Consider the following 27,960-nt stretch of genomic DNA (forward strand, 5'->3'; position numbering starts at 1 on the left):
ACGCAGGGCCACATACGAAAGCGATTATGCTGGAAGGGCCCTGGGAGGACTTTATGGACGGCCGGAGACGCTTCCTACGCGACCAGTGTCCCGTGGACGACTGCTACTTGTACAACAACTACAACGACGTCCAAAGGGGCACCGAGTTGGCCGCCGTTGTTTTCAGAGGCAGTTACAGTGGCCCTTCGTTAAGCTTCAAGAGGAAGCAGGTGTGGATACTGCATCTACTGGAGAACCCGCTGCACACCGAGTACATCGTGGACGAGGGAAGAGGCATCGATTGGGTAGCCAGCTATCGGTACGTGCGGGGTTCTCAGATTGGCCAGTGAATGGAATTTGGGCGAGTTGGGGTAGACGTTTCTGGTCAACCAGTGCAACAGCTGCATAAAGACAAGTTCGTGTCTTAATTCTTCCTAGTCTTGCGTAGCTGTTGCGCTGGTTGACAATGAACATAAAATTGGTAGCTATATAGCCACCATTGCTGAGATATTTGTTCGTCAGTCCCACCAACTCGATAAGGAAATCGAGAAACACGCAAATAGATTGACGCGGCAAAACTGGGAAGCGACGTGTAACATAATGCAGAGAGAAGTAAACTCGGCAAAGACATGGAATATCCTCCGACACTTGATTGAACCAGAAAAAAGCAAAATTGAGCAGACGCACAACATAAATAAGCTATACCCACACATGCGCAGGCACTGACGGAAGGAATTACTGCAAGAAGTCCAATCACTCTGCATAGGCGACGTAACCCAGATTCCGTTACCGCCTTATACTGGAATTGAAAACCCTGATTTGGACACGCCTATTACGTTAGCCGAAGTTAGAGGAGCACTGCATGACCTGCGCCCGAAATCAGCAGCTGGACCCGATGGCATCCGCAACAAAATGCTACGGAATCTCGATGATCCCTCAATAAAGGCGATTACAAAATATATGAACGACTGTTGGGAGACCTCAACAGTGGAAAACAGCACACATAGTGATGATCCCAAAGCAAGGATAAGTGCTGAAGCTCGAAAACTTAAGGCCAATATCGCTAACGTCGTGTGTGGGTAAATTAATGGAACAAGTGATACTCACGCGTCTCGTAAAATACATGGATGACCATAACCTTTTCCCGCACACGATGACAGGCTTTCGATGTAAACTTTCCACCCAGGATATCATGCTTCAAATTCAACACCAAATTATAGGGACGAGCACGAAGACAAGAGATGACAGAGCTATATTTAGGCCTCGATTTAGCTAAGACCTTTGACAACATTGCGCACGAAGCTATTTTAGGAAACCTTCAGACATTAGGAGTAGGGAAACGCACGTACGAATACGTTAGGGATTTCCTATCAAACAGAAAAGCCCGGATTACGATTGGACAGATAAAATCAAATGAATTCAATTTAGGGAGCCGAGGTACACCACAAGGCTCGGTTCTTGCCCCGTTACTTTTCAATGTGGCCATGATAGGGATTCCGGAGACGTTGAGCACAGTGGAAGGGCTACACCATACCTTATACGCTGACGATATTACACTGTGGGTGTCAGGGGGTATAGTGACGGCTACACCGAAGCTACCCTCCAAGAAGCAATATGCCGAGTAGAGGACTATGTGGGTAGTAGGGGACTTCAATGCTCCCCGCAAAAGTCACAACTCTTGATTTACCGCCCAAGTAGGAGTGGCTGTAAAACTAACAACGGTACGCCAAAAATACGACTGACCGCGGGGGGCCAACAAATACGGGCAGTTGAGAGTATTCGGGTGTTAGGCATGCGGATACAAGCAAACAGGCGAAATAATGAAACGATAAAGGCATCAGAAAGAGGGACGCAACAAACAATGCCTCTGATCGCTCGAATCTCAAACCGACACAGCGGCATGAAGGAGTCCAACTTAATTGGGTTAGTGCAAGCTTTTCGCCATAAGTCGAATAGTATACGTGGCTCCTTATCTGAACCTCCTTATGGCAGAAAAAACAAGAATTGAAGCATTGATAAGGAAAGTGTATAAACAAGCACTTGGTATACCAGTCAGTACACCCACGGACAGGCTACTTGCATTAGGTGTACACAACACCCTAGATGAATTAATAGAAGCTCACAAAACGGCCCAATATGAGAGACTAGCTCAGACTCCTATGGGCAGGAGGATACTTGACTGCCTTTACACAGGCTATGCAACGCAGCAGGGAAACAAGGCCGATATACCGCGAGAAATACGCGAAAGGATAAACGTTCTACCGATTCCCAGAAACATGCACCCGGAGCATGACGCAGAAAGACGTACGGAGAGGGTGAAGACCCTCAGCACTAGATACGCAAACATCAAGGACGTGGCCTACGTTGACGCCGCGACATATCCACATGAACGAAGAATGACTGTAGCTGTCGTAAATGGAGGGGGTAAGATAGAAGCCAGCGGCTCACTCCGAACGCATAGCGCAGAAACTGCAGATGAATCAGCGATCGCATTGGCAATAGCTTCAACGTCGGCCAGACACATAATTAGTGACCCAAAGACAGCGGTGCGAAATTTTCTAAGAGGGCGAATCTCGTCGGAGGCGTTTAGAATTTTAACCACTCTCAAAATCAACAGGCACATAGAAATAGTATGGACACCTGCGCATGCCTCTCTCCCTGGAAACGAGGTGGCTCACACAGTGGCTCGAGAACTCACACACCGAGCCAGTGAGCAGCCTCAGCCAGAGATGAGAGAGGAGCGCATGGTCAGTTACAACCAGTGTTGTACACGTTCCTGTCAAACTGGAACGAAAGCTCGTTCCTCGTTCCTTCCCAATATTGCAGCGAGTTCCCGTTACAAGTTCTTTTAGCGCGAAAGGAACTCGTTCCAGTTACATTTCAAAAATTGGAACGTGTCGTTACATTAACGTTACATTTGAATTTTTAATCAAAATATAGTGCCGAATAACACTGCGGCAAAAAAGGTAGCAATTTAAAGCTAACATTGAGCAACATATATTTTACGAATTTGACATCGCCGGCTAGGTTATATGTAGATAAAATGAATCTAAAGAAACGCTCCTAGACGAGTTCTTTTAGAGACCACCGGCCATATTACAGACATGTCTAACGGCAACTTTAGTGCTCGTCTATTACAAGTGGAACAAATGGGGCACTTTCCACGTCAGTCTTCAAATACGCCGTCAGAATACTGCGATTCAGACATTCAAATAACATTTCCCACAAATGCACCAATATAAATAAGTTTCTTGCACAGGAAACCACATCGAAAAGAACATTACATAGGAAATAATGTAGAAATAAGTAGAAAATAATGTCCAGGATGCATATTCGCAACTTAGTAAAGTCTCTTGTTCGCACTCAGCAAGAGTTGCATCTCGATGTTGGTACCTGACTGAGGAACCTGTTTTCCCGTCATCACTTCGTTGGCAATGTTGAAAAACCACTCCATCAAGTGCTTGAGGGTTCTGCCGAGTTATACGCAAATAGGGACAAGCCAACCGTGGTCATAGGGGCGAGGGTAGGCTCAGCGGGCGCAACAATAATGTAGCGCTGGGTGTACACGTATCGTTTATTGCATGACAGACGTTACCGGTGCGGCGGCTGTCGAACTGAACTACACTAAAAGTTACAGACCGATAGCAGCGGAGATAACTGGCATGTTGCAGGAATGCCTGCCCAAACGAAACCATCGAAGGCACCGTATACAAGCGTCACAGCAGCACCCGCGTCCACTGCGTTTCGGTCCTCTTTTCCGCTGACCACGCAACTAGGTGTCAAAAGACAGATTTGTCGATAGCTGACGGCGGCATGCACGAGATACTAAAGGGACGATCGAGCCAGCCGCAGATCATGCGACGAGAGAAACATTCCCAGGAATTGGGCTGAAGCTTTGCAGTCGGCAGCGCGCGAATATAAAACCAATAAAACGTCGCAAGAGTACACTGCACGCGGCAAGGCGCTCACTGCCAAGGGGTAGAACCGAAGTGTAACTTCGCCACCGTTATTGGGGCTGAATACCATTCATGTGCAGTGGGAGGTCACCGCGCGGGATTTCGCCGGTTAGCACGTCGGTGCGTCACTCATTTTCTGCGGCCTCTGGCGTTGTGATTGGCTCCTCTGTCCCATGCGCGTCAAACACCAGATTCGCGACGATGATTCGCGCCGTTCGAAAATTCCGCGGAACTACGCGTAGGCGCCTCGACTATGGTAAGTCGGCTCCCCCACTTTTCCACCGCCCGAATACGCAGCCACCCCCTCCCCCTCCCCCCCGACACACACACACACACACACACACACACACACACACACCACACACACACACCACAACACAACACACACAACACACACACACACACACACACACACACACACACACACACACACACACACACACACACACACACACACACACACACACACACACACACACACACACACACACACACACACACACACACACACACACACACACACACACACACACACACACACACACACACACACCACACACACACACACACACACACACACCACACACACACACACACACACACACACACACACACACACACACACACACACACACACACACACACACACACACACACACACAAAAGCTACTTTCGAGTTGGCCGAACAAAAAAGTCATCGAGGTAAAAAAAAATTTCACCATCTCCCACTCAAGGGAACTAGGGGATGCGAAGGAGCGCATGGGTCGACTTAAGTTCCGTTCATCAAGGGCACCTTGCCCGATGTTAACGCGTCCTTGCATGTGGAGCAAACCATGAATAGACCTTTTTCAAGCAATCCCAGAACCCCCCGCGGGCGCGCGAAGCACTATGGGAAATGTGTGTACGGCGAGCCCGCCGGTCCGGCTGTTCCGTCGCTCGCTGCTCGTTGGCGCCGTGGGAGCAAACGAAAAAAAAAACGCGTCGCCGCTGGTTGACTATTACTAAATCCTAAATACTACACATGTCTGAACGCACCTGCATGTATCTCTGCGCATGAAATACGAAAGGAATGATGCAGTCAGTGTACGTATTACCGAGCAGATGTATACCGGATGTAGCAGTTAAGCGGCATGCGAGTTATCACGTGCCGATACATGAAGTCAGAACGTGTTATCGTGAGCAATGTGAGCTGGAACACCGAATTCGTATTTATTCAATGATTACTTGTTCACAAGCCGCTATGGCATTTAATGCCATAGCGGCTCATGATCAGGTTTAACCAAACTGTAGAGAGCTGTTGCGGTGTTCAGGTATACAGATGATTATTTAGCTTTAATTGACAAGTCACGCGCTGTACAAAGAAGTGAGCACATTCTAAACGTGTTTAACGAAAAAAGGGATGGGACTAGAATTAACTTGCGAGATGCCTTGCTCTGATAATTTGCAGTTTCTTGATACATATGCTGTTAAGTTTCACTGCGGAGCTCATGTTTGTAGGCAGTATAGCCTGCGTTCAGCGAAATTGGTGTTTAACTTCGCGTCGGCGCATTCGAATAGTTTTAAACGAGGAATTGTGATGTCATGATTACGCACGGCATTGAAAAAAAAAAAAACTTGCGCACATAAGATGAGCAGTAGTTTCCAGCTGCAAAGTGATCAAAGAGCCGGGATATCCTGCGTATCGTTGTATCGGTTTGCGAAAATCTGTTCGCATGGCAAAGAAAGATTAACATGGACATCCTCCATTCGTAAATAATGAAAAGAAAACTAGAAATATTGCAGTTATTCCACATATGTATAAGAAGTCGCATGCCTTGAAGAACGTAGGGAAGCGATGTAGGGGTGAAGGTTGTGTTTGCCGCCTCAAATAAGCTTAGTCTCATTAAGATCGCAGAGATCTGCGGTGGGCAAAGAAAAATGCGGTCAGAGGCATGCCTAGTTGTTTTGTAAATTATGCAGGAGTTAACCGCAAATTTCTCTTTCTTGTGTCCACATGTACATCGGCCAGACTGGTCGATGTATTAATAGGCGCCTCAGCGAGCATCGAAATTCATTGAATGAAGCCGTCTCATCTCGCATCGCTATGTTAGTCATGAAAAAAATGTAATCCCATCTTCGAAAGCACAGTAATTTTGTACCATGAACCTAATCAGACAACGCAAGAAATTTTGGAGGCATATCATGTCACAAATAACGCAACACATTGTGTCAGTCGACCTTTCTCAGTCGTTACAAGACAAGGAATTCAACTTTATTAATCGACTTTTAAGTAAGCACTTTGGTTTTTCGACTTTTTCTGCCTCTTTATGACACGCGCGACGCACTCCCATTTTTGTATATATGCTTTTTTTCGCACGTGCAATAAACGTTCAGTAGTGTGTGAGCGTTGGTTTGTGCATTTCCTTCATTGTACTGCTCCTTTCTTTTTTCGCTCTAAGTATTATTCCAACTTGTAGTTATAGCACCAACGAAGGTTAGTAAGCACTTATCGTTCGTTACATATATGGCGCGAGCGACGCAATGAATGTATCTCATTTCCCCAAAGGCCGACTGCACTTTCTAGTCTACTCTTTAAATATCAGAACCTCACACTGTACTCGTCGACAGTGTCGATGGACGTTGATTCCAAATACATCCGCGAATCATAGACCGCTCCCGCACTTTATAGACAACCGAGTTGTATTTTTTTTTTCATTTATGCCGTAAGGTGCACTGGCGCCAAAAAATAAATAAATAAAAGGTGACGCTGGTCCAACAGTGGGACAGATGGAAATCGTCGAGAGGCCGTCGCAAATAAACAAGTCCTGGCACGGCGCAAGCAGAAAGCTACAGCGCGAGGCCCGCGCGCTCGTCGCGGCGGCTGCTGCGGCGTACACACATTTCCCATGAGCGCTTGCGCGCCCGTTGATGGCGCTCGTGTGCTTGAAAAAGGTCTATTCACTGTAGTTGCTGTTACTCGTCCCGCACTCTTGTTGGAGCACGCCACGCGGGTTCATCGCGCGTCTGCAGAATCTCGTTCCCCGACGCCATCACGTGATTGCTGAGAGAGTGTAAGGGGGAGAGGTCACAGCGTCTTACCCAGCCCCTTACACAGGCCCGAACGCGCTAGCGCGTGGCAGCGCGTTCTGACTAGGATACAACGCGTTGGTTCATCGCGCGTCTGCAGAATCTCGTTCGCCGACGCCATCACATGATTTCTGAGAGAGTGTAAAGGGGAGACGCCACAGCGTCTTACCTAGCCCCTTACACAGGCCCGAACGCGCTAGCGCGTGCCAGCGCACGTGGTTTTGTCTTCGTTACGCCAAGCTAGGACATCATACGGCAGCCGGGACCCCTAAAGTGCTCTGCACGTATCATCATCAAGGCGGTCGAAGAACAAGACGAAGAAGACGTCTCCTTGACGTGAGCGCGCACTCAATATGTTACAGATGGCTATGGTAGGTTTTAGAAAGAGGACGGTCGCCAATGGAACTACGGACAAAGCCCAGCGCAAAAGCTGCTTCGCATCTAAAAAATTGCGTGCCCTTTCCTGGCGGCCGCCTTACAATGGGGTTCGATGATTCTCGAATGTCAAGTAAATGTTCTCCAGGGTGTGTATACCATAGGTCGGCACTTTAAGAGAATACTCACTCACACTCACTCACCCCAATATATTCAGCCTTCGCACTCACTCACGTTCATACTCACGCCTACTCACACTCATAAGCACTCACTCACGTTCATACTCACGCCTATTCACACTCATAGGCACTCACTCACGTTCATACTCACGCCCACTCACACTCATAAGCATTCACTCACGTTCGTACTCACGCCTACTCACACTCATAAACACTCACTCACGTTCATACTCACGCCTACTCACACTCATAGGCTCTCACTCACGTTCATACTCACGCCTACTCACACTCATAGACACTCACTCACGTTCATACTCACGCTTACTCACACTCATAGGCTCTCACTCACATTCATACTCACGCCCACTCACACTCATAAGCATTCACTCACGTCCATACTCACGCCGACTCACACTCATAGACACTCACTCACGTTCATACTCACGCCTACTCACACTCATAGGCACTCACTCACGTTCATACTCACGCCCACTCACACTCATAGGCACTCACTCACGTTCATACTCACGCCCACTCACACTTATAAGCATTCACTCACGTTCATACTGACGCCTACTCACTCATAGGCACTCACTCACGTTCATACTCACGCCCACTCACACTCATAGGCACTCCCTCACGTTCATACTCACGCCCACTCACACTTATAAGCATTCACTCACGTTCATACTCACGCCGACTCACACTCATAGACACTCACTCACGTTCATACTCACGCCTACTCACACTCATAGGCTCTCACTCACGTTCATACTCACACCCACTCAGTCTCATAGGCACTCACTCACGTTCATACTCATAGACACTCACTCACGTTCATACTCACGCCTACTCACACTCATAGGCACTCACTCACGTTCATACTCACGCCTACTCACACTCATAGACACACCCATTCACGTTCATACTCACGCCTACTCGCACTCATAGGCACTCACTCACGTTCATACTCACGCCTACTCACACTCATGAGTGCTCACTCACGTTCACACTCACGTCCACTCACACTCATGAGTACTCACTCATACTCACACTCACAACGTTCAAATGAGTGTGAGTGAGTGTGAGTGAGTGCACTCATGAGTGAGTGTGCCGGGCTATGGTCGTTGATGTTTTTTGTTGTCGTTGAGTGAGACCGTTTGGGACGAACTGGTGACGTTGAGTCCCAGCGAGCCTGGCGGTTCTCAATATTGTTAGGGTGGAGTCCGCGTGCGTTCACTTGGAGAAAAATCTGATGCTTCTAAGTCCATGTGAATCCGGCTGAGGAAACCTCTCTTTAGCCTGAATGTGAGTGAGCTTGGCTAAATAGTGTTTTAGCGAGTTTGAGACCAAGTGAGCCCATAAGAAGCAGCATATTTTTTGAGTGAACGAGTGAGTGTGTGCCATAAACTTTGCCGACCCCTGACACACATTCCTTGGTGCTTTTAACTTACCTTCATACTAACCTCAACTCTCACTCCTGAGTACTTGCATTCAAAGTCATGCCGACTACCACTCAAAGGCACACACCATGGTTCCTGAATCACTCAGTTTTATTTACCTACCCACACTAACCGATACGTCCATAATAAGGTCTACTCCCACTAATGGCGCTAACTCATGTTGATACAGTCATACTCAATTACAGTCATACTCACAGTCATACATTCGCACTTATATCCATATCTACTCACGGTCACAGGTCGTGTTCACACTCAATTATCACTCTCCCAGAACTCATGTTCACACTCGCGTATACTCACACACATCGGTAATCACTCATCTTCATACTCTCGTCTACTCTCATTCATCGGCTCTCACTTTCATACTCACTCTACTCGCACATTTAGGTACACACTCACTTTCATACTCACTCCACTCACCCTCATTGGTGCTCACCCACTTGCATACTCTTTTATATTCACACTCATCGGGGCTCACTTACGTTCATTCTCATTTCCACTCACAGCCGTCGATACACATATTCACCGGCACTCACTATGGTTCATACTCATGTATACTCACACTCATCAGCACTCACTCACGTTCGTACTCACTTCTACTCACACTCATGAGTACCCACTCACGTTCATACTATGCCTACTCACACAAATCAGTACTCACTCACGTTCACTATCGCCTACTCGCACTCACTGGTACTCACTCACGTTCATAGGTCTACTCACGCTCACGAGCACTCAGTCACTGTTATATTCACGCCAACTCACACTCATCGGTAGTCACTCACGTTCATAGTCGCGTCCTCTTACCTTCGTCGATACTCACATTCATACTCACGTCTATTCACTTTCATGAGAGCTCACCCACGTTCACACTCACGTCTACTCATAGTCATCGGTAATCACTCACGTTATACTCATGGCAACATACAGTCGATACTCACGTTCATTCTCAGGTCCACTCACTCTCGTCAATACTTACTCACATACAGCTCCCTTCTACTCACACTCAAGAGTACTCACTCACGCTCATACTCACGCCTACTCACACTACTCGCACTCATTGGTACTCACTCCCTTTCATATTCACGTCTACTCACACTCATGAGTACTCACTCACGTTCACACTCACGCCTACTCACACTCATTTACTCACGTTCACGTCCACTCACTCACGAGTACTCACTTTCATACGCCTACTCACACTCATGAGCACTCACTCACGTTCATACTTATACCTACTCACACTCATGAGTGCTCACTCACGTTCATACTCATGACTACTCACTCTCATGAGCACTCACTCATGTTCATACCTACTCACACTAATGAGTGCTCACTCACGACTACTCACACTCATGAGCACTCACTCACGTACATACTCACGCCTACTCTCCCTCATGAGCGCTCACTGACGTTAACACTCACGTCCACTCACACTCATGAGCACTCACTCACGTTCATACTCATTCCTACTCGCACTCATGCGTACTCACTCACGCCCACTCACACTCACTCATGTTCATACTCATACCTACTCACACTCATGAGTACTCACACACTTTCATACTCACATCTACTCACCCTCGTGAGTGCTCACTCACGCTCACACTCACGTCCACTCACACTCATGAGTCCTCAGTCACGTTCATACTCACATCTACTCACACTCATGAGTATTCACTCATGTTCACACTCACGCCAACTCACCCTCATGAATGCTCACTCACGTTCACACTCACGTCCACTCACACTCATGAGCACTCACTCACGTTCATACTCACGACTACTCACACTCATGAGTGCTCACTCACGTTCATACTCACGCCTACTCACCCTCATGAGTGCTCACTCACGTTCACACTCACGTCCACTCACACTCATGAGTCCTGACTCACGTTCACACTCACATCTACTCACACTCATGAGTACTCACTCACGTTCACACTCACGCCAACTCACCCTCATGAATGCTCACTCACGTTCACACTCACGTCCACTCACACTCATGAGCACTCACTCACGTTCATACTCACAACTACTCATACTCATGAGTACTCACTCACGTTCATACTCACGCCTACTCACCCTCATGAGTGCTCACTCACGTTCACACTCACATCTACTCACACTCATGAGTACTCACTCACGTTCACACTCACGCCTACTCACACTCATGAGTGCTCACTCACGTTCACACTCACGTCCACTCACACTCATGAGCACTCACTCATACTCACACTCACAACGTTCAAATGAGTGTGAGTGAGTGTGAGTGAGTGCACTCATGAGTGAGTGTGCCGAGCTATGGTGTATACACTCCAGAACGGCCCGTGATTGCTGTCAGACTGGCTCAGACAAAAAGAAAAAAAAATCAGTTGTTCCTCCCGCGCGTGGTCGGTATTGACATCGCCTGCTTCCCTGCGGGCGCCTTAAACTGAAAACAAGGATGCAGCATAGTCAAGTGACAGGCGAACGGTCGATTCTTGCGCCTCACGCGGTCGCCCATCCACCCTGTTCTGCATGACGTGCTGTGTGCGGGCGCCTGTTCAATGTCGAGGAACGTTTACAGAAGGAACGCCGTTCCCCATGCCGTTCCTACGTAAACGTAACGAGTTACCGTTACAGTTCCACCGATCCTCAATAGAGCGCTGGCGTTGTTCCGTTCCTCCAAAAAGGAACTAGTTCCTGGAACGTCGTTCCTTGGAACGCCGTTCCGTACAACACTGGTTACAACGAAATCACCAAGTATTATAGATTGGCGAGGGCTCGGTATCCCCCTGCCCACCCGAGACTCAATAAGACACAGACGGTGGTCTGGCGCCTTCTCCAACCAACACTTACCCGAATCCGGTGGCCTACAGCCGTTATTACCCCGACCAATACGATGGCAAATGCCAGCTATGCAGGGAACGGGCGAATCTGCGACACATTATGTGGGCTTGCCCTCAGGCGTCCCTACAGGGTCGCAATATAAATAATGATGAGCAGTGGGAGGCCTTACTGCTAAGCTCGGATCCGGAAGAGCAACTCTGGGCCGTCCAGCTGGCCGAAAACGCCGCCAGGACCCAAGGGCTACTGGCCGCCGTTTAGGCGGGGACCTGTTCCCCAAACCGCTGGACCCAATAAAGTTATTTCTCTCTCTCTCTCTGTCGTCAGTTCCACAGCTGACGTGCGAATGTTGCGACTTTTGGAGACTGGTCTGGCCTATCTAACGTCGCGAGGAACAAGGCGGTGAGAGTGGTGACGTCACGAACGTTGCGTTGCTTAATTTTTTTCGTCCGGAAGTCAAACGACAATATTGGAACGTTGGTGTTAATCGTGTTCTCTCGTACCATTTTCAGTTGGCGATGATGCTTGCCAGAAGAGTTTGTCTGTGGATTACTGGAGATGCAAACGAACATGGTCTAAGGTCTCTGGGACTTTGAAGTGGTCAGGCTGGTGGGGGCACCTGGCGGTGCAGTACTGAACCAGACATACGCAGAGCGATTATATTAAACATGAAGATAAAACAGCGCGCTTAGACAGGACAGAAAGTTACAAGAAGTACACTTTCTGTCCTGTCTAAGCGCGCTGTTTTACGTTCAAGATGTACCAACTGGCCCGCGAACAATCATTGTTACGATTATATTACTCTGAAGAGTTGTATTCTGCTTGGCTGCTGGTGCATGATCGTTAACGGTTTGCGTTTTAAATGTGTCCTGTTGTACAATAAGAGTGAATGGAACAGGAAAACGTGTCCATGACGCACCGTGGTTAGACGATGCGTGGAATGTCATTACCAGTGTCCGGCAAACGCTATTGCGTATACTGGGATACAGCTAGGACACCCTGACCGTGTCCACTAACCAGTGTTGGCGGTAACGCGTTACAAGTAACGACGTTACCGGTAACGCATTACTTTTTTCAGTAACTTAGTAACGTACTCGTTACTATTTCGGAACTGTAACGGGTAACGTACTTTCGTTACCATTTTTCGGTAACGTGAGGTGTCACGTTACTCGTTACTTTTAATTCCAATTATCCTCGCAGTCTTACACAAAATTAATTCGTCTTGTAGGAGCGCCTTTCTCAGAGTTCACCCCTGACGTTATTTTGTCTCTCTCTCTCTCTCTTCATCCGTACTGGCACTTTGCTTCAGTTATTTTGTGGCTGCGGCAGACCGCTGTCGGCCCGCCAAGCGTTGACAAAGCGACCCCGCATGGGGTCCTTTTTCGCGCGGGAGAAATTACAATGGGGAGCAAACTGGCGAAATTTATTAAACAGATCTGCTATAGTTTCGGCTACCTTGCTATCAAGTTTCAATTGTCGTTGATTGGTTATCGAGTTTCACGTTGTCGTTGATTGTCGATGAAGTGAAGCGAAATACAGTCCTCGTATCTGTCAAAAGTGAGCTCTCGAGATTTCCTCGGCTTACGGACATCAAGGCTAGGTGTGAGCTCCAACACAACGGAGGATGACTTCTTCGGAAATGCCTTCTCGACATCATCGCCATCTGAAGATGAGAGACTGTCACAGTACCTTTGGTGCCGCATGATATTGCGTTGAGCGGGTTCAAGTAAAACTTTCCGCGCGTTCACCAGCTCTTCCTGACAGTGATTACACAAGTACCATTTAGCGCATCCGTCGAGCTCCTATTTAGCATAGGTGCGGACGTATTCGCTAAGAAGCGAGTGAAGCTGTCCGGTGACAGCTTTGAAATGCAGCTGTTGCTTACATTCAGCACTTAGTAGTTGCATTAGGAAGTTGTCCCTGCAATACTCCAGCATTGTTCATAAATTCAGTATTCAAAATTAGTCTTGCTCTTTGCTGTCTGCAACTGCGACTACGTTTCTGGTTATTGAATTCATGCGAGCGAGGCTAACGCTGAACACCTTCACATACATAAACGCCATATTCGTGGTAATAATACAAGTTAAATTGAAAAAAAAAGAATGTCCATGCGCGCAAATACTTTTCCCTAGATTTATGCCATTTAAGCATTTCTTTACTGCTAAAAAATTTGCGCATTTATTTTGTAAGTAATAGCGCGCCGTCGTAATTACTGCAAATTTGCTCAGTGATGTTTTCTTTGCGGAGAACGTTGATGATGAAATCGATCACTTTTATTTTGTTGTCCCACTGGAAAAAATGACTTCCACATGATCCGCAGAGTCAGAAGCCGTCACATTAACTATACAGGCAACTTTAGGCAGTACTGCTAAGGTACAGCGCATTTGTGGCCCCGCCACGGTGGTCTAGTGGTTATGGTGCTCGACTGCTGACCCGAAGGTCGCGGGATCGAATCCCGGCCGCGGCGGCTGCATTTTCGATAGAGGCGAAAATGTCTGAGGCCCGTGTACTTAGATTTAGGTGCACGTTAAAGAACCCCAGGTGGTCGAAATTTCCGGAGCCCTCCACTACGGCGTCTCTCATAATCATATCGTGGTTTTGGGACGTTAAACCCCAGATATTATTATTATTACAGCGCATTTGTGCCAATATTCTCGTTAAAATTAAATCAGTACTTCGAGTAAAATTGTTGCTTCGGCTAGAACTTTTATGTGAAATATAAATACGAGCTTTATAAAGTTGCTATTGTACGCTCCTGCTGCAAAGATGTACTGATTAAGATTTCTGGCTATGGAGTAACGGCAGAAGTAACGTCCGTTACTTTTTTTCGGTAACGGTAACGCGTTAACTTTTTTATTAGTAACGTAGGGCGGTAACGCGTTCCTTTTTCTTTAGTGTAACGAGTAACGTATTTAGTTACTTTTTTTCGGTAACGCATACAACACTGCCACTAACCCATTTTTCGAATAGCAGGGCAGCACCAGGCCCGTAGCTAGGAATTTTTTTCGGGGAGGGCCCACTTGCTGAAAACCTTGACTATTTGAGAAAAACACCTGTTTTCATTATTTATTTTTGGTAAAAACACCTACTTCACCAAAATTTCGGAGGGAGGGGCCGGGCCCCTAGCCCTACCCCCCCCCCCCGGCTACGGGCCTGGGGGAAGCATATGTATTCGCGATGGAGCAACGGATAATATCTAAGCAGGGTAACGTCTGAAGGACAGTTGATCTGTTGGGCTTGTTAGTCTGACGTCGTTATTACTAGATTTAGCGCGAAAAAAGATAAGGCGAACGCAAGAAGAAACATGACAGACGAGGACGAGCGCTAAACTACCATCTGATTATTTCAATCGACACCCCTCCGATATACATGTAAATTGAATTTGCGCACATGTATCACGCCCAACTCCTCATGTAGAAGTGAAAAGAAAACGAATCTAAATTTACAAAAAAAAAAATCTAAAATGACAAAATGTTATGACCAACATAGCGGCACGCTTTAGACAACAGAGTTCAAGAAGTCCAGTTCAGCAGAGTACAGATTCATGTTTGTTGTAAGTAAACTGACACGCCGAGAAAAAGGAAACATTGCATTGAGAAATCTGATAAAAACTTTCGGAGATCACCGTGAATGCTGCCTACTATATAAACGGTTCCGACTCGGTCACCGCAACTGCACACGCCGAGACCTTTTGCCGACCGATAAAACTCTGGAGATGAGAACGACTTCACCCACAGTACCGTGATCGATGTACGTGATTCCGCCCCGCCACGGTGGTCTAGTGGTTATGGCGCTCTACTGCTGACCCGAAGGTCGCGGAATCAAATCCCGGCCGCGGCGGCTGCATAGTTCGATGGAGGCGAAAATGTATGAGGCCCGTGTACTTAGATTTAGGCGGGCGTTAAAGAACCCCAGGTGGTCGAAATTTCCGGAGCCCTCCGCTACGGCGTCTCTCACAATCATATCTTGGTTTTGGGACGTTAAACCTGATATTATTATTATTGTACGTGATTCCGTTTTTACCAGCAGGTGGGGGTGTCAAATAACTAAACATGCGCAGCACACTTGCACCACGACGACCGTAGGCGTGCGCAGGGTTCCCCATCAGAGGGGGGGGGGGGGGAGGGGGGGAGGGGTCAATGTTTTATCTCAGCCACCCCCCTCCCCGTTGGACGAGACCAAAAGACAGCATGCTTAACAATGTATGCAAAAATACAACTGAAGAAATGACGTGCTTCTCACAATGGCCTGCCTTTGGTCCTTGACTTTCCGTGAGTAAAGATGGGGAGTAAACAGCTCTTGGAATACAACGTCAGGGGCCTTCGGTCCCACCATTATTGCCAAAAACCTGCGTGGTCATAGCCCTGCTATTTAAACAATGACGGGACAGATCCGACTGAGGAAATTTAGTATGGGTTAGGATTTACGCTGACCCCCTCCCCCTTATGTAATTTTGGAGAGCGGTCGCCCCCTTCTGCCCCCCTCGTGCGTATGCCTATGACGACGACTCACAAGCACAAGAAAACACAACGACAATGCGATCAGACCGCGAGAAGCCCGATGAAGATGACCCCACGCCAACGCGATAGCTCCGTACAAAACTCAGATCTCAAAGGCTTTTGCTTTTACAGCGCGTGAAATAGGTAGTACTAACCATTTTAGAATAGAAAATTGATAGGTCCCAGGTCATGCATTTGCCCACGGAAATCTGACGCGTCATGGATTTTGTGCGTGATTATTGTAAATGCAGGTGCGTCATGTTCCAGTTTTTCCGTTTCTCAAAAGATACGGGTCGACTCATAAGCGTGCGCAGGGTTCCCCTTCAGGGGGGGCGAAGGTTCGTCGCAGCGCCCCCCCTCCCTATTATGTCAATGTATGCGGCTGCCTTTGCGCCCCTCTTCTCGCCCCCCCCTACAATGTATAGGGCTGACTTTGCGCCCCCCCTACTCGCCCCCCTTGCCCCCCCCTGCGCACGCCTATGGGTCGACTTATGTCCGAATGAATGGATAGGTGCAAAACGTCATTGAAAATCCTGAGGTGCGAATAATTTTAGTTTTATTATCGGAGAGCACAATATATAGTATAGTCGAGCTATATTCTTGTTGACCTATTTTCGAATAAATGCGGTATATCCCAAAAGTAAAGCCAGACCTCCGCCATCTTACCATGGGCACGATAAAACGTAAGCGTACAGCGTAGAAAAAGTAGCGATACCCTCACACGCCCTATAAGCGGCTAATTGTACCGGACAGATACTCCTTAACATGTTTCTGCTTTACTGGATACTTTAATAAGCCTTACAGTCCTGGGAAATTTTTTTGGAGATGGCGTTACCAGTACTCATCCGGATATATCACCTATAATCGGGAACAGCTATCTCTTATTTTATAATTAAACGAGTACTTACGTTAGAAGAAGAAAAACACAAGTTATCTCTGATCGGGCATCACTCAAGAAGGCTATGTTTTTAGGCAAACTATGGGCAAATGCTGGCTTCACATCTGCTGCTAACAAGTTGCGAGAGCGTCCACTCCCGCATTTTTTAAAACCTCCTTGGACAAACCGACGTTTGGATAAACACTAGACATGGAACACCTTCTTCTACATTGTAAGCATTATGCTGTTCCCCGTAAGAATTTTTTAAGAAAAATCAGTTTCGCCGCAAGAACTAAGGAATGAATGCGATAGCAACAAATTAGAATGTCACATAAGAACGGCAAGCAGCTCGATACTTGCAGCGCGCCGCTCAAGCGCAAAGGACTCACGAAAAGAACGCACACAGGGCGACCGCGAACTAACAACGCTCATAGCTCGACACTTGCAGCGTGCTGCTCAAACACAAGGAAGGATGCTGTAAAAGAACGCGAAAGACGAGCGCGAACTAACGACTGTCACAGTTATTCTTCGTGTTTGAGAGCTCGACACTTGCAGCGTGGTGCTCAAACACAAGGAAGGACGCTCTAGCAGAACGCACAAGACGAGCGCGAACTAACGACTATCACAGTTATTACTTCGTGTTTGACCAGCGCGCTACAACCCAATGCTCTTCGATACTGTTTTTCTTAACTGAAGTGGTTTCACAATTCGGTAAAACTTTGTTGTTAACAAGGACAAACATTATTGTCGACGATCGCGTAATTTTTTTCGCTGTTGTGGCAGCAGGAGCTTTAAAACACGCGAAAGAAAAGTTCGTCTTGCTCCGCCCACACGAACGCGCCGAAAGTGTGGGCGTGACCGGAACGACGTCATCGTCGGTAGTTTTGGCCACGGTGGTAGAATAAAAGGTGGCCCGACGCGCCGCTCCGCCAATGCGCCACGCGTCTCACGGAGGTGCTCGAGTTGCCGCCGCTTCTCCGCAAGGTGGCAGCAGGTTTACTCTGGGCCGATATCTCCGCTCCGGCGCATTTGAAAGCATGTGGCCAGTGTGCGTCGCGAGCATTTAAACTGCAATTTACATCTTTAACTTTTGAGAAAGAGATCCGCGGTGTATTTATCACACCAGAGAGGCCTAGAGCAACACTGAAGAGTTGCCGTCGCTTAGAAGGGACGCGCCACTAATGAAAACATGCAACGCAACCAGCGTTGCAGCCGCGTTTCTTCCTTTCTGCTTGGTCATCTTCGATAAATGCGGAGGCGTCCGTGGGTGCAAGCGTCCGAAGAACAAGAGCGTCCCTGTGCGACGCAACCAGCGTCTCAAAGTCGCAATCAGCCTTCGAGTCATGATCACGGCCAGATCACTGTGGTCGTGATTAGGTGATCCCACGGCTTGAGATCCGCTCTGATGCGTCGCGTTTGTTGCGCTCTGTCAAACCAACGCGCGCGACCGCATCGGTGTTTCCGCTCACTTTGTAAGCTGGAACCACGGCTGAAACCACGGTGGCTCGATCTGTGTCGCTGATGCGGCGGCCACCATGGGACGAAAATGCTTCGCCCAAAATTGCAAATCTGGCTACAAAACGTGCAAAGAAAAGCTGTGTCTTCTCTCCGCGCCGAAAGACGAAAAGCGACTGCAGTTGTGGAGAAATGCAATTCCACGGAAAGACCGCCAGCTACTGTCCTCCGACATACATACGATAGCGTGAAAACCAAATGCTTTTTTAGGGGCGAAGCTCCTTAAGGCGGCACCCGTTCGTCCCTCGTAGTCGTAGTCGTAGTGCGTAACCAGTCTTACGCTTTGACCTCCAAGGTGGTGCCGGTGGGAGATTTTTCCTGTGCGTTGTTGAACAATAAAAAATTCGCAGCGGTAGCTAAAAGCCGACTTCTTCTGTCTCTCATTCCCATTAGCAGCCATTCTTTACCTCCAAGGTAGTGCCTGGTGAGATTTCTCCTGTGCGTGATTAAACAATAAAAATTTTGTTCAAAACGCCGTTGATTGATGAAATAAACCAACGAAAGACGCCAGATGTTTTGTAAAAGCAAAACGGAAGAACGCCAGATGTTTCTAAAGCAAAACGAAAAGACGCCAGCTGCTTAACGAAAGACGCCAGATGTTTTCTAAAGCAATGGTTTTCTAAACAATGAAAATTCACAGCGTACATGTAAAATTAAAGTGAGCTGCAAGTCGTCATAACTCATCGAACCTTTAGTATAAACGCGCCCGATCTCACGTCGGTGATGATGTACTGGGCAGAATTCACAGAAGATTCGGTTTACCGATGAACCTCCGCAGCTTCGCCCACTCATCATCATTCACTCCGTGGATATGCTGTGATTTTTTTTTTACTCCATACACTCGCCGGTAGAATTTTGCACGCTTCCGAAAAAAAAAAATACGTGCGCGTCTCTTGCAATCGGCACTCTGTGACAGTCATATCGGGACTACCCGCGCGGATTAAAAAATTTTGAGCTTCATAAAGTCTGGCGCTCTCACTTTTGCGGTCGAAGCTGGCAGACAGCCACTACAAGCTAGTAAAAGCACAAACAACCGTTTAAAGCCACAAAGTTAGCTAGAAAAACCGGTTTTTACAGCCCAGCGAGAGCTTGCAATGCGCGTCTTTCGGCCCAAAAACTCGTCGCGAACCTAGCGGCGGCCGCGAACAACTCGAGCAGTACGGCGACGCGCTCGCGGCGCTCGATGGGCCACCTGTTTTATTCTACCACCGTGGTTTTGGCGGAGCCGTGGCCTCCGTGACTACTTCTGGCTGCGCGCGTTGGTGGAACTGATCGCGAAGGCCATGCTTTTACAGAGCTGATGGCGCCGATGACGCGGCATACCGAAGTTGACGTCACCGCCTTCGCTCAGCAGTTCAAAAAGCCCTGCGGCTGCAGCCGCTCTTTTTTTGCCAAGAAATGCCATTTGCGTTCACTTCTGTGAACTCTTACATTGGTTTTCGTATTCAGCAAGGATCAAACTATGATTACACATTCCAAAGTCATTTTTTTAAAAAAGTGCTTCAGTGTCCCTTTAAAAACTGCGGCGCGCGGCGTCTCCTGCCGCGTGGTGGCGTTCGACACATTGTTTACCTAGCGTTCCACATCGCGAGTGGGTACAGAAATGGGCCACTTTTTAGTGAGCGTCTCAAGGACAGTTTTCAAACTGAAGCAAAATCCAGGAGCGTTGCTTAGTATTCTGAACAACTGGTGACGCGTGGCCAAGTAGTTTGAAGCGGCGCGCTGCGGAGCGAGGGTTCGCATTTTCGAACTTCGTAATTTTTTTCTTCTGATTTATTTTCTGTGATATATATATATATATATATATATATATATATATATATATATATATATACATATATATATATATATATATATATATATATATATATATATATATATATATATCAGGGACATGACGGCGACGGCAAAAATCCGCCGAGAGTGTCCATGTAATTGCTATCGCAATAAAGTTAAATAGGTTGGATAGACAGCTGCTATCATTAGCAAAAGTTTTGGGCCCTTGGTCAACAGAAACTTTTCAAAACATTACTGCACGCGCACTATACTCGGCGACAACTTATCTTGACATTGGAGTGAAGGCTACGGAGGCGGGTCTTCCGCACATTCGTGTTGCTCCGCAAGTAGTACGGCAGCTTGCGGCTGATTTCGGTTTCGCTCGCTCGCATTGTTAACGCTTTTAGGAAACTGCATACAGGAAAAATGTGAATGGGAGAAACATTTCGATTGATCAGTGTACATTTTAGCGTCACATTAGGGGTATATTTTCCTTGGAGAACGTTTGCGGCCGCACACTGACCCACTACGTCATGGACGCCATGTTTACCTTGGAAAACAGGCGTGCTGAAAAGGCGGTGATGTCTAAGAAATGGAAAGAAAAGGAAGGCATTCTTGTAAGGTTAACAATAACTGTATTTTACCTACAACTTCCGGCAACTGCTTGAGTCTCATAATAAATAAAGCAGCATTTATTTCAGCAAGGCCAACGATAAAATTATCATTAAACTTAAGTACTATTTCTTGGCGCGGTAGCAGGCATGCGCTTCGGTTCTGTAGCTTCCACAGTGCTGTCAAGAAATGTTGTCGCCGAGTATAGTACAGTTTTTAGAAGAATCAGGAATATCAAAAAGATACTGACTCGCAAACTATTATTGTTCGCATTATACATTTTTCCCAGATATTCTGGTGACATGTCTGGCGTTGTTTATCGTGTTTCATGACAGCTGTACGTCTTTAAAGCGCGGGCAAGCGCCCAGTGACTATTGTGTGATCACATTCTGTAAAGAACTGCAAAATGAACTCTTCTGTGAAGCGCGAACGTTTCTTGTGTTTCTTGTGTGTGAACACTGTTGTTGACGCGTGGACATTGCTTATGACGTGCGAACATTGCTTTTGGGAATGGACATTTTCGTGCGTGAAATAAGCATTACTTTATTCAGGAGTGCAGTGAACTGGGCTAGTTGGTACTGGTTCATTATGTTACTGCCAACGTCTCCTTAAACGCATTTAATTAAAAAAAAAACACTAGGACCATGATTAGGAGGAAGCGTTGCGTGATACCGTTGAAGCCCAGTGATAAAACATTTCAAGTAGAAACATGTCCTGATCACGTGATAGGAGAGCGCTCGTGCTGGTCGCCTCGCTTTGGTTGCGTCTGCTGTGAGTTTACCCAAGCGGCCGTAGGAGAGGAGAAACATCTGGCGTCTTTCGTTAAGCAGCTGGCGTCTTTTCGTTTTGCTTTAGAAACATCTGGCGTCTTTTCGTTTTGCTTTTAGAAAACATCTGGCGTCTTTCGTTGGTTTATTTCATCAATCAACGGCGTTTTGAACAAAATTTTTATTGTTTAATCACGCACAGGAGAAATCTCACCAAGCACTACCTTGGAGGTAAACAATGGCTGCTAATGGGAATGAGAGACAGAAGAAGTCGGCTTTTAGCTAACACTTAAACTTCTACTTCTACTAACGTTTCCTACGGAACATGCCAATGGCTGCTAATGGGGAATGAGAGACAGAAGAATTCGGCTTTTAGTTAACGCGCACGCTGCGAATTTTTTATTGTTCAACAACGCACAGGAGAAATCTCCCACCGGCACCACCTTGGAGGTCAAGATCTGGTACTAACTAGCGTTAAGACTGGTTACGCACTACGACGGGGACGAACGGGTGCCGCTTTACGGAGCTTCGCCCCTAAAAAGGAGCCGCCAAGAAAGAAGGAAAAAAAAACGGCACCCGACGTGAGAGAGGAGAAAAAGCAAGCGCGTTCGAAAAAAAAAAAGAAAGAACGGCGCGAGGGAGCAAGAGGGGGGAAGGGGGCGCGAGAAGAAGCGAGCGGCTGTTACTGCTTCCCTGACGACGTAATTAACGCAATCGTTACGTAACCGCTGCGTCATCGCCGCCATTACAGCGCCGCCACTCGCCAGGGCCGTAACTCAACGGCTTTCTTGGCGCTCTCGGCGCAAGCGTCGCAGAACGTTTGAATTACGCGTCCCTATGGGAGGTACTGGCGCCGAGATCGAGCGGAGTCGCCGCCTGGCGACTACTGGCTGAAGCGCGCCTAGTGTGGATTGCTCCCTGCGTCGTCTGCTACCCACGTCGCGTTTGCATGTGCGCGTACGTCATGCACGTTCTCAAAGGGCGGTTTGTTCTGTTATGTTCGCGCGAGTTTAACTGCTCGTACGTATACCTAACATGGTGTACAGAAGCAAATGGGCTTGCTCGGCTGCATGCGCACTGTAATAAGATCAGTGAGTGCGACTTTCGAGAGGGCTGTGTATTGGTGTCGTACCCTTCGTTCGCAAGAATCATTTCATTGTTGGTGCCGCTTTCTAGTTCAAGCACATCCTAAAGTGCGCTTGGCATAGCTCCAAACATGAGGAGCATTAAATAGTGTGTGAATGCAGCGTTTTAGCGACTCGGTGGTAAACAAAAACGAGGCTCATGGACTTTCGCGCTGTTGTTAGGTGTATAACTGCGGCACTGTTGTTCATGATGAGCTGTAGTTGTGCTTAAGATGTCCTTTTGTTCTGCGGTCGTGGTCCCGCTACAGCGAAATACTTCTATCAAGTGAAGTCCGACACTTCTGTACTCAAACTGTCCCCTAAAAAAAAAAGCAGACAGTGGAATGACACGGCAGGGATAAAACGGAGTTGCCGCGCGCAATTTTAACTTGGGGCGAAATTTATGTGGAACCACCCGTGTGCTTAGATTTAGGTAGGCTTTGAAGAAACCAGATGTTAAGATTAATCCCGACAGCGTGCCTTACACTTATGTCGTATAATATTTCACGCAAAACCTCATCATTTTTTTACGTTATCTTGAGCGTTTGTGTGGAGTTTTTACGGATTGATAGAAGGCAGCGGACATTATTACTATATAAAAAAAAAGACACTTATTCCATAAAATAACCGGACCTTTGTTGCATCACTGTCGTGCACGTAATCAATCGATAAAAGGTCTGTGCTAGACTAGCTCTTACCTGCATATGCGTATTCGCGTGAACAGCGCTAGTGAACTCATTGCACAGGTATATGGGCTGGTATACAAATGAACAAGAAGTAAACACTATTTCAGTCGTGCTACAGCAGTGCGTAGTACATAGAACACAAGCTAAACACGTACAGAGAAAACAACAAAAAGCGTTATATAGTGCGTAAGCGCAGACTGTCATCCAGGGCGAGCATCCCTTTCATCGGCAGATTGCGTTTCTCTCACTAGTAATAGTAACATTGGATGATCTTCGTGCATCGATTCAATACTGAAGAGCATATATATTACCAGTCAGCTGCAATCAACGCAATTTATTTGCCGACAATAGGCTCAAACCGCTCACAAAGTAGCGCCGCTGTGTGCATTTGTATATGCGCCGCCGACCGCCTCTCCACACTAACGCGGCGTCGGTGCTGCCACCTAAAGGTCGATCTCGCGGCGAATACGAAACCTTCCCAATGAGGCACGTAGGCATACGTTTACAGACGCACGATTTCAAGACAGCGACGACCGTAGATACAACGTGGAGTGACCTTGTCTGAAGTACAAGTTAGTTGCCTCAAACAGCTGTATTTTTCTTGCACACAATAAAAGAAAAACGCATTTTTTTTAAATGCTAGAAAGTCTGAACTTAGTCGCGTTAGTCTTTTATACAAAAATTGAATAGAGAGCCAAGAAAGTGCAATGCAGTGGCGGAATAAACACACTGCAAGCTTCATATGAAAGCGTTCGTTGGAATACTCAAAATGACATTTACACTCTGTCCCTCAGCCGGCCCAACTGGCTGGGAGGATGTCTGATAATTTCTAGGTGTGTGCGAAGATTCGAATGTCGAATCGAAAGCGTCCTATTCTATTTGTCCTTCAGGTCGGTTAGCCGTTATTCGTAAATACGAATATATTTCGAATAATTTGCGAATATTTCAAAATGTCAACCACACCCATTCAAACACACGTTTGCTGGCAGATGACGATAAATTTCATCCCCCAAGTCGTAGTGTAGCCATAAAAGATTAAAGCTTGCGTTCAGTGCGGGCTACGTCGCTATACGACAGCAGGCTGCATCGACTATACAAGGATCAACGAGATAGCGAGTTGGACTGGTTTGTAGACGTTCATGAGTTTGAAGCGCACCAAAGGGTAAGCGCTATCCTGTACACTTTCCTTGTCCTCGTCTTCGGTGCGCTTCAACCTAAAGATTGACACGTCCCTTATGCATTTGCCTAGGACAACTCGAAGACGAAAGCCGTCTTCTTTTTCTACTCAGTCGACAGAATTGATCCCAACCCCGTCGGAAGCTTTCTGCGCCAAACGTGGTTTTGCACTGCCTCCGGGATCGGAGACCTTGGAAGCTCTCTGCACCTCACTTTGAAATCCGTGACGTCGACGTCACTACCGAAGATTTTGGCGGGAAATTTAAAAGGGAAACTTTTGACATGGATTTGCTAATCTACTAATAAACTTATGGTGGTGAAATTAACGAAACTAGAATTTTCATAATATAATTATAATTTAGCAGTCTAAACTAATAGATTATTTCGCTTTATTGAGCCTTTAGTATATACAAGCATCATTCCCGTTCTTTGAAGAGTTCTGTGCATGCGAAGAGCCTGTTTATTTGTTCCGAGCTGGCGCTCCAGCACCGTCTAATTAGTTTCGTTCTCTCTCTGTCTGTCGCAGTACCGACTCGGAAATCGTGACTCCGTACTCAAAATTTGTGCTCTACGACCCACTAGTGAAGAGTATCAGACGCGATTACGACTACGTCCAAAACAAGACCAAGATGGCCGCCTGGTTCGTATCTAACTGCGAGACCAGCAACAAGCGCCTTGAGTACGCGCGCAAGCTCAGCGAGTACATTGAGGTATCTACAGCGAGTACATAGAGCACATAGAGGATTGCTCTCTGTAATATGCCAATACCGGGCACTGTATCAGCTGACAATGTGTTGCATTACGTACCGTTTGTTGAGGGCCCATCTGTAATGGGAGCATTCCTTAATTATAGATTGAAGGGAGTGTCCTTGAAAGCCGTCGCGTCCTTTTGGTACCTGCGTAAGGTCGATGAGGTACAAGCTCCAGTACAGCTTTGTCCATCAAACGGCCCTTGCGCCATCAAAAAGAAAAAAGAGGAGAAAAAAAAACAACAAAAACTCCAGTCAACGCACAAAATGGTCCGTTTGTAATTTATAAATTGCAGTCAATCGAAAATATTTGGGATGACCCCTTCTCCTCTATTTTGATGTGAGAATTTATTTAATATCACCTACCTTCCTTGCAGAACTATCGACTGCTTTAACGTTGGCACTAAACCTCCTTGGTTGGCACCAATATGTCGACGACATGACAGACGCCAAGGAAGCTCATAAATCATACGCGAACATTCGTAGTAACAAAGGCGGGATTGTATGTATTTTAATGATTTCGATTTTGCCTTACGTATTGTGCGTGAATAGTAGTGAGGGTTTCGAAAAAGTGGAACCCGATTCTCGATCGTTCGTTTGGCACATATGCTTGTGAAACGCCTGTCAAACTTCGTCGCAATGTCATCCAAGCATGTCCTGACGAAGTCCGTTTTCCACATTAGTGCTAAGAGTAGTAGAAGTGCAATCTTTTATTGACGAGGAGATTTAGGTCCACTGGTTGGGTTCATGAGCCCAGGACCCCACTGGTGATTGTGGAATGATGGGCTTGGTCGCGAAGTGTCATTTGGCCCTCTCGTGCCTGGCTAGCGAGCCAACCCTCCTACCCTCGACTGTTGGAGTTTTGACCCAAAAGGGGGGATGTGAATTCTTGTTACCCGCTCTGGCACGACCATGCAAAATGGTCAGATGGCCGCTCCCCAAACTGTGGGTAACTGTCGGGGTACCGCTTGGATTGTTTGTGGCGTAGTAGGAGTAGATGTGGTCATATACTTGCTTGTAGTCTGCACCAGTTCTGCATTTCGGCCGAGTCCAAGGATGGGTTTGGAAAGCTTTACCATTGCCTTGCGCGTTACTGTATCACCAAGATATCTTTTGGGGGGATATAATAGTCTACAAGAGTTCCTTCCGACGCCTGCGTGATAATTATTAGAGCGAGGCGGTCCGTCTTTTCTTTACCCGCCACTGCGGCTTTCACAGGACACCGTGTAATGGCGTAGTCTTCCGCGAGATTTTTTCCTACAATTTTTTTACGGGAATCTGGTAGATATTTATTTGCCTTCTTAATCAACAGGTAGACGTCTACGGTGCGTGCGGGCCCCACGAGTGCACGCGGTCACAAGGCAAGACATGCTACGAGTTGCTAGATAAGGATTACTTCTTCTATCTGTCCTTCGAGAACGCCAACTGCAAAGACTACATCACCGAGAAGTTCTTCAACGCCCTGAGGTACAGACCCCCTTGCTTGGCCCCGCTCAAGTTAACAATTCACGTGCACGCGAAAAGCGACGACTTCCGGGTGATTCTTACGAACACATATATCGAAGAGCTAGGACCCGTTCTCCGAAACCACTGTCGTGACTCAAAGGCTACGGCGTTCTGCTGCGCAAAACGAGGTTGTAGGCTCGATTGTCAAGCGCCGCAGGCCACCAAGTTGCAAAGAATGATATTCACGCAGATTTTGCATAGTACACGTTTACGTAACACTCATTATAGACACCTAGATTGTCTAACAAAGCCTCAGCCAGCCATACAGTACGTCGCCTTCTGCAGATCGGGTCTTGATCTATCTATCTATCTATCTATCTATCTATCTATCTATCTATCTATCTATCTATCTATCTATCTATCTATCTATCTATCTATCTATCTATCTATCTATCTATCTATCTATCTATCTATCTATCTATCTATCTATCTATCTATCTATCTATCTATCTATCTATCTATCTATCTATCTATCTATCTATCTTCGTCTCTCTTAGACGCAACGTCGTTCCCGTGGTGATGGGTGCTTCCCGTGAAGAGTACCAGGCCGCGGCTCCGTACCACTCGTACATCCACGTGGACGACTTCGCGTCTCCCAAGGAGCTGGCCGAGTACCTCCGCCTGCTTAGAAGCAACCCGTCGCTATACAACGAGTACTTCGAGTGGAAAGGCACTGGAGAGTTCGTCAACTCGTACTTCTGGTGCCGGCTGTGTGCCATGTTGCACGCGCCGCCCCCGCCTCCGGAGACGCGTCGTACCATGGAAGTGTACAGGTGGTGGAAGAACAATGCCTGCTCGACGGTCGGCAGTTCACGCTGAGTCAGAC

General features: G+C 47.2%; 1 protein-coding gene across 1 annotated transcript; it reads left to right on the forward strand.

Annotated features, from left to right (window-relative positions):
- Window positions 1–9: 9 nt before the first annotated feature.
- LOC119381841 (glycoprotein 3-alpha-L-fucosyltransferase A) lies at window positions 10–27,953 on the forward strand. Its single transcript, XM_037649595.2, has 4 exons — window positions 10–298; window positions 25,406–25,589; window positions 26,941–27,095; window positions 27,632–27,953. The coding sequence occupies exons 1-4, from the start codon at window positions 27–29 to the stop codon at window positions 27,951–27,953; spliced, it is 933 nt and encodes a 310-aa protein (XP_037505523.2). The 5' UTR covers window positions 10–26.
- The last annotated feature ends 7 nt before the right edge of the window (window positions 27,954–27,960 follow it).

This window comes from Rhipicephalus sanguineus, chromosome 2 (genome assembly GCF_013339695.2).
Source record: "Rhipicephalus sanguineus isolate Rsan-2018 chromosome 2, BIME_Rsan_1.4, whole genome shotgun sequence".
Classification (NCBI taxonomy): domain Eukaryota; kingdom Metazoa; phylum Arthropoda; class Arachnida; order Ixodida; family Ixodidae; genus Rhipicephalus; species Rhipicephalus sanguineus.

Coding starts and splice junctions, on each gene's coding strand:
- LOC119381841 (XM_037649595.2), top strand. CDS start 27: ATGCTGGAAGGGCCCTGGGAGGACTTTATGGACGGCCGGAGACGCTTC. Junction 25,590..26,940: donor AGCTCAGCGAGTACATTGAG/GTATCTACAGCG, acceptor CTTAATCAACAG/GTAGACGTCTACGGTGCGTG. Junction 27,096..27,631: donor AAGTTCTTCAACGCCCTGAG/GTACAGACCCCC, acceptor CGTCTCTCTTAG/ACGCAACGTCGTTCCCGTGG.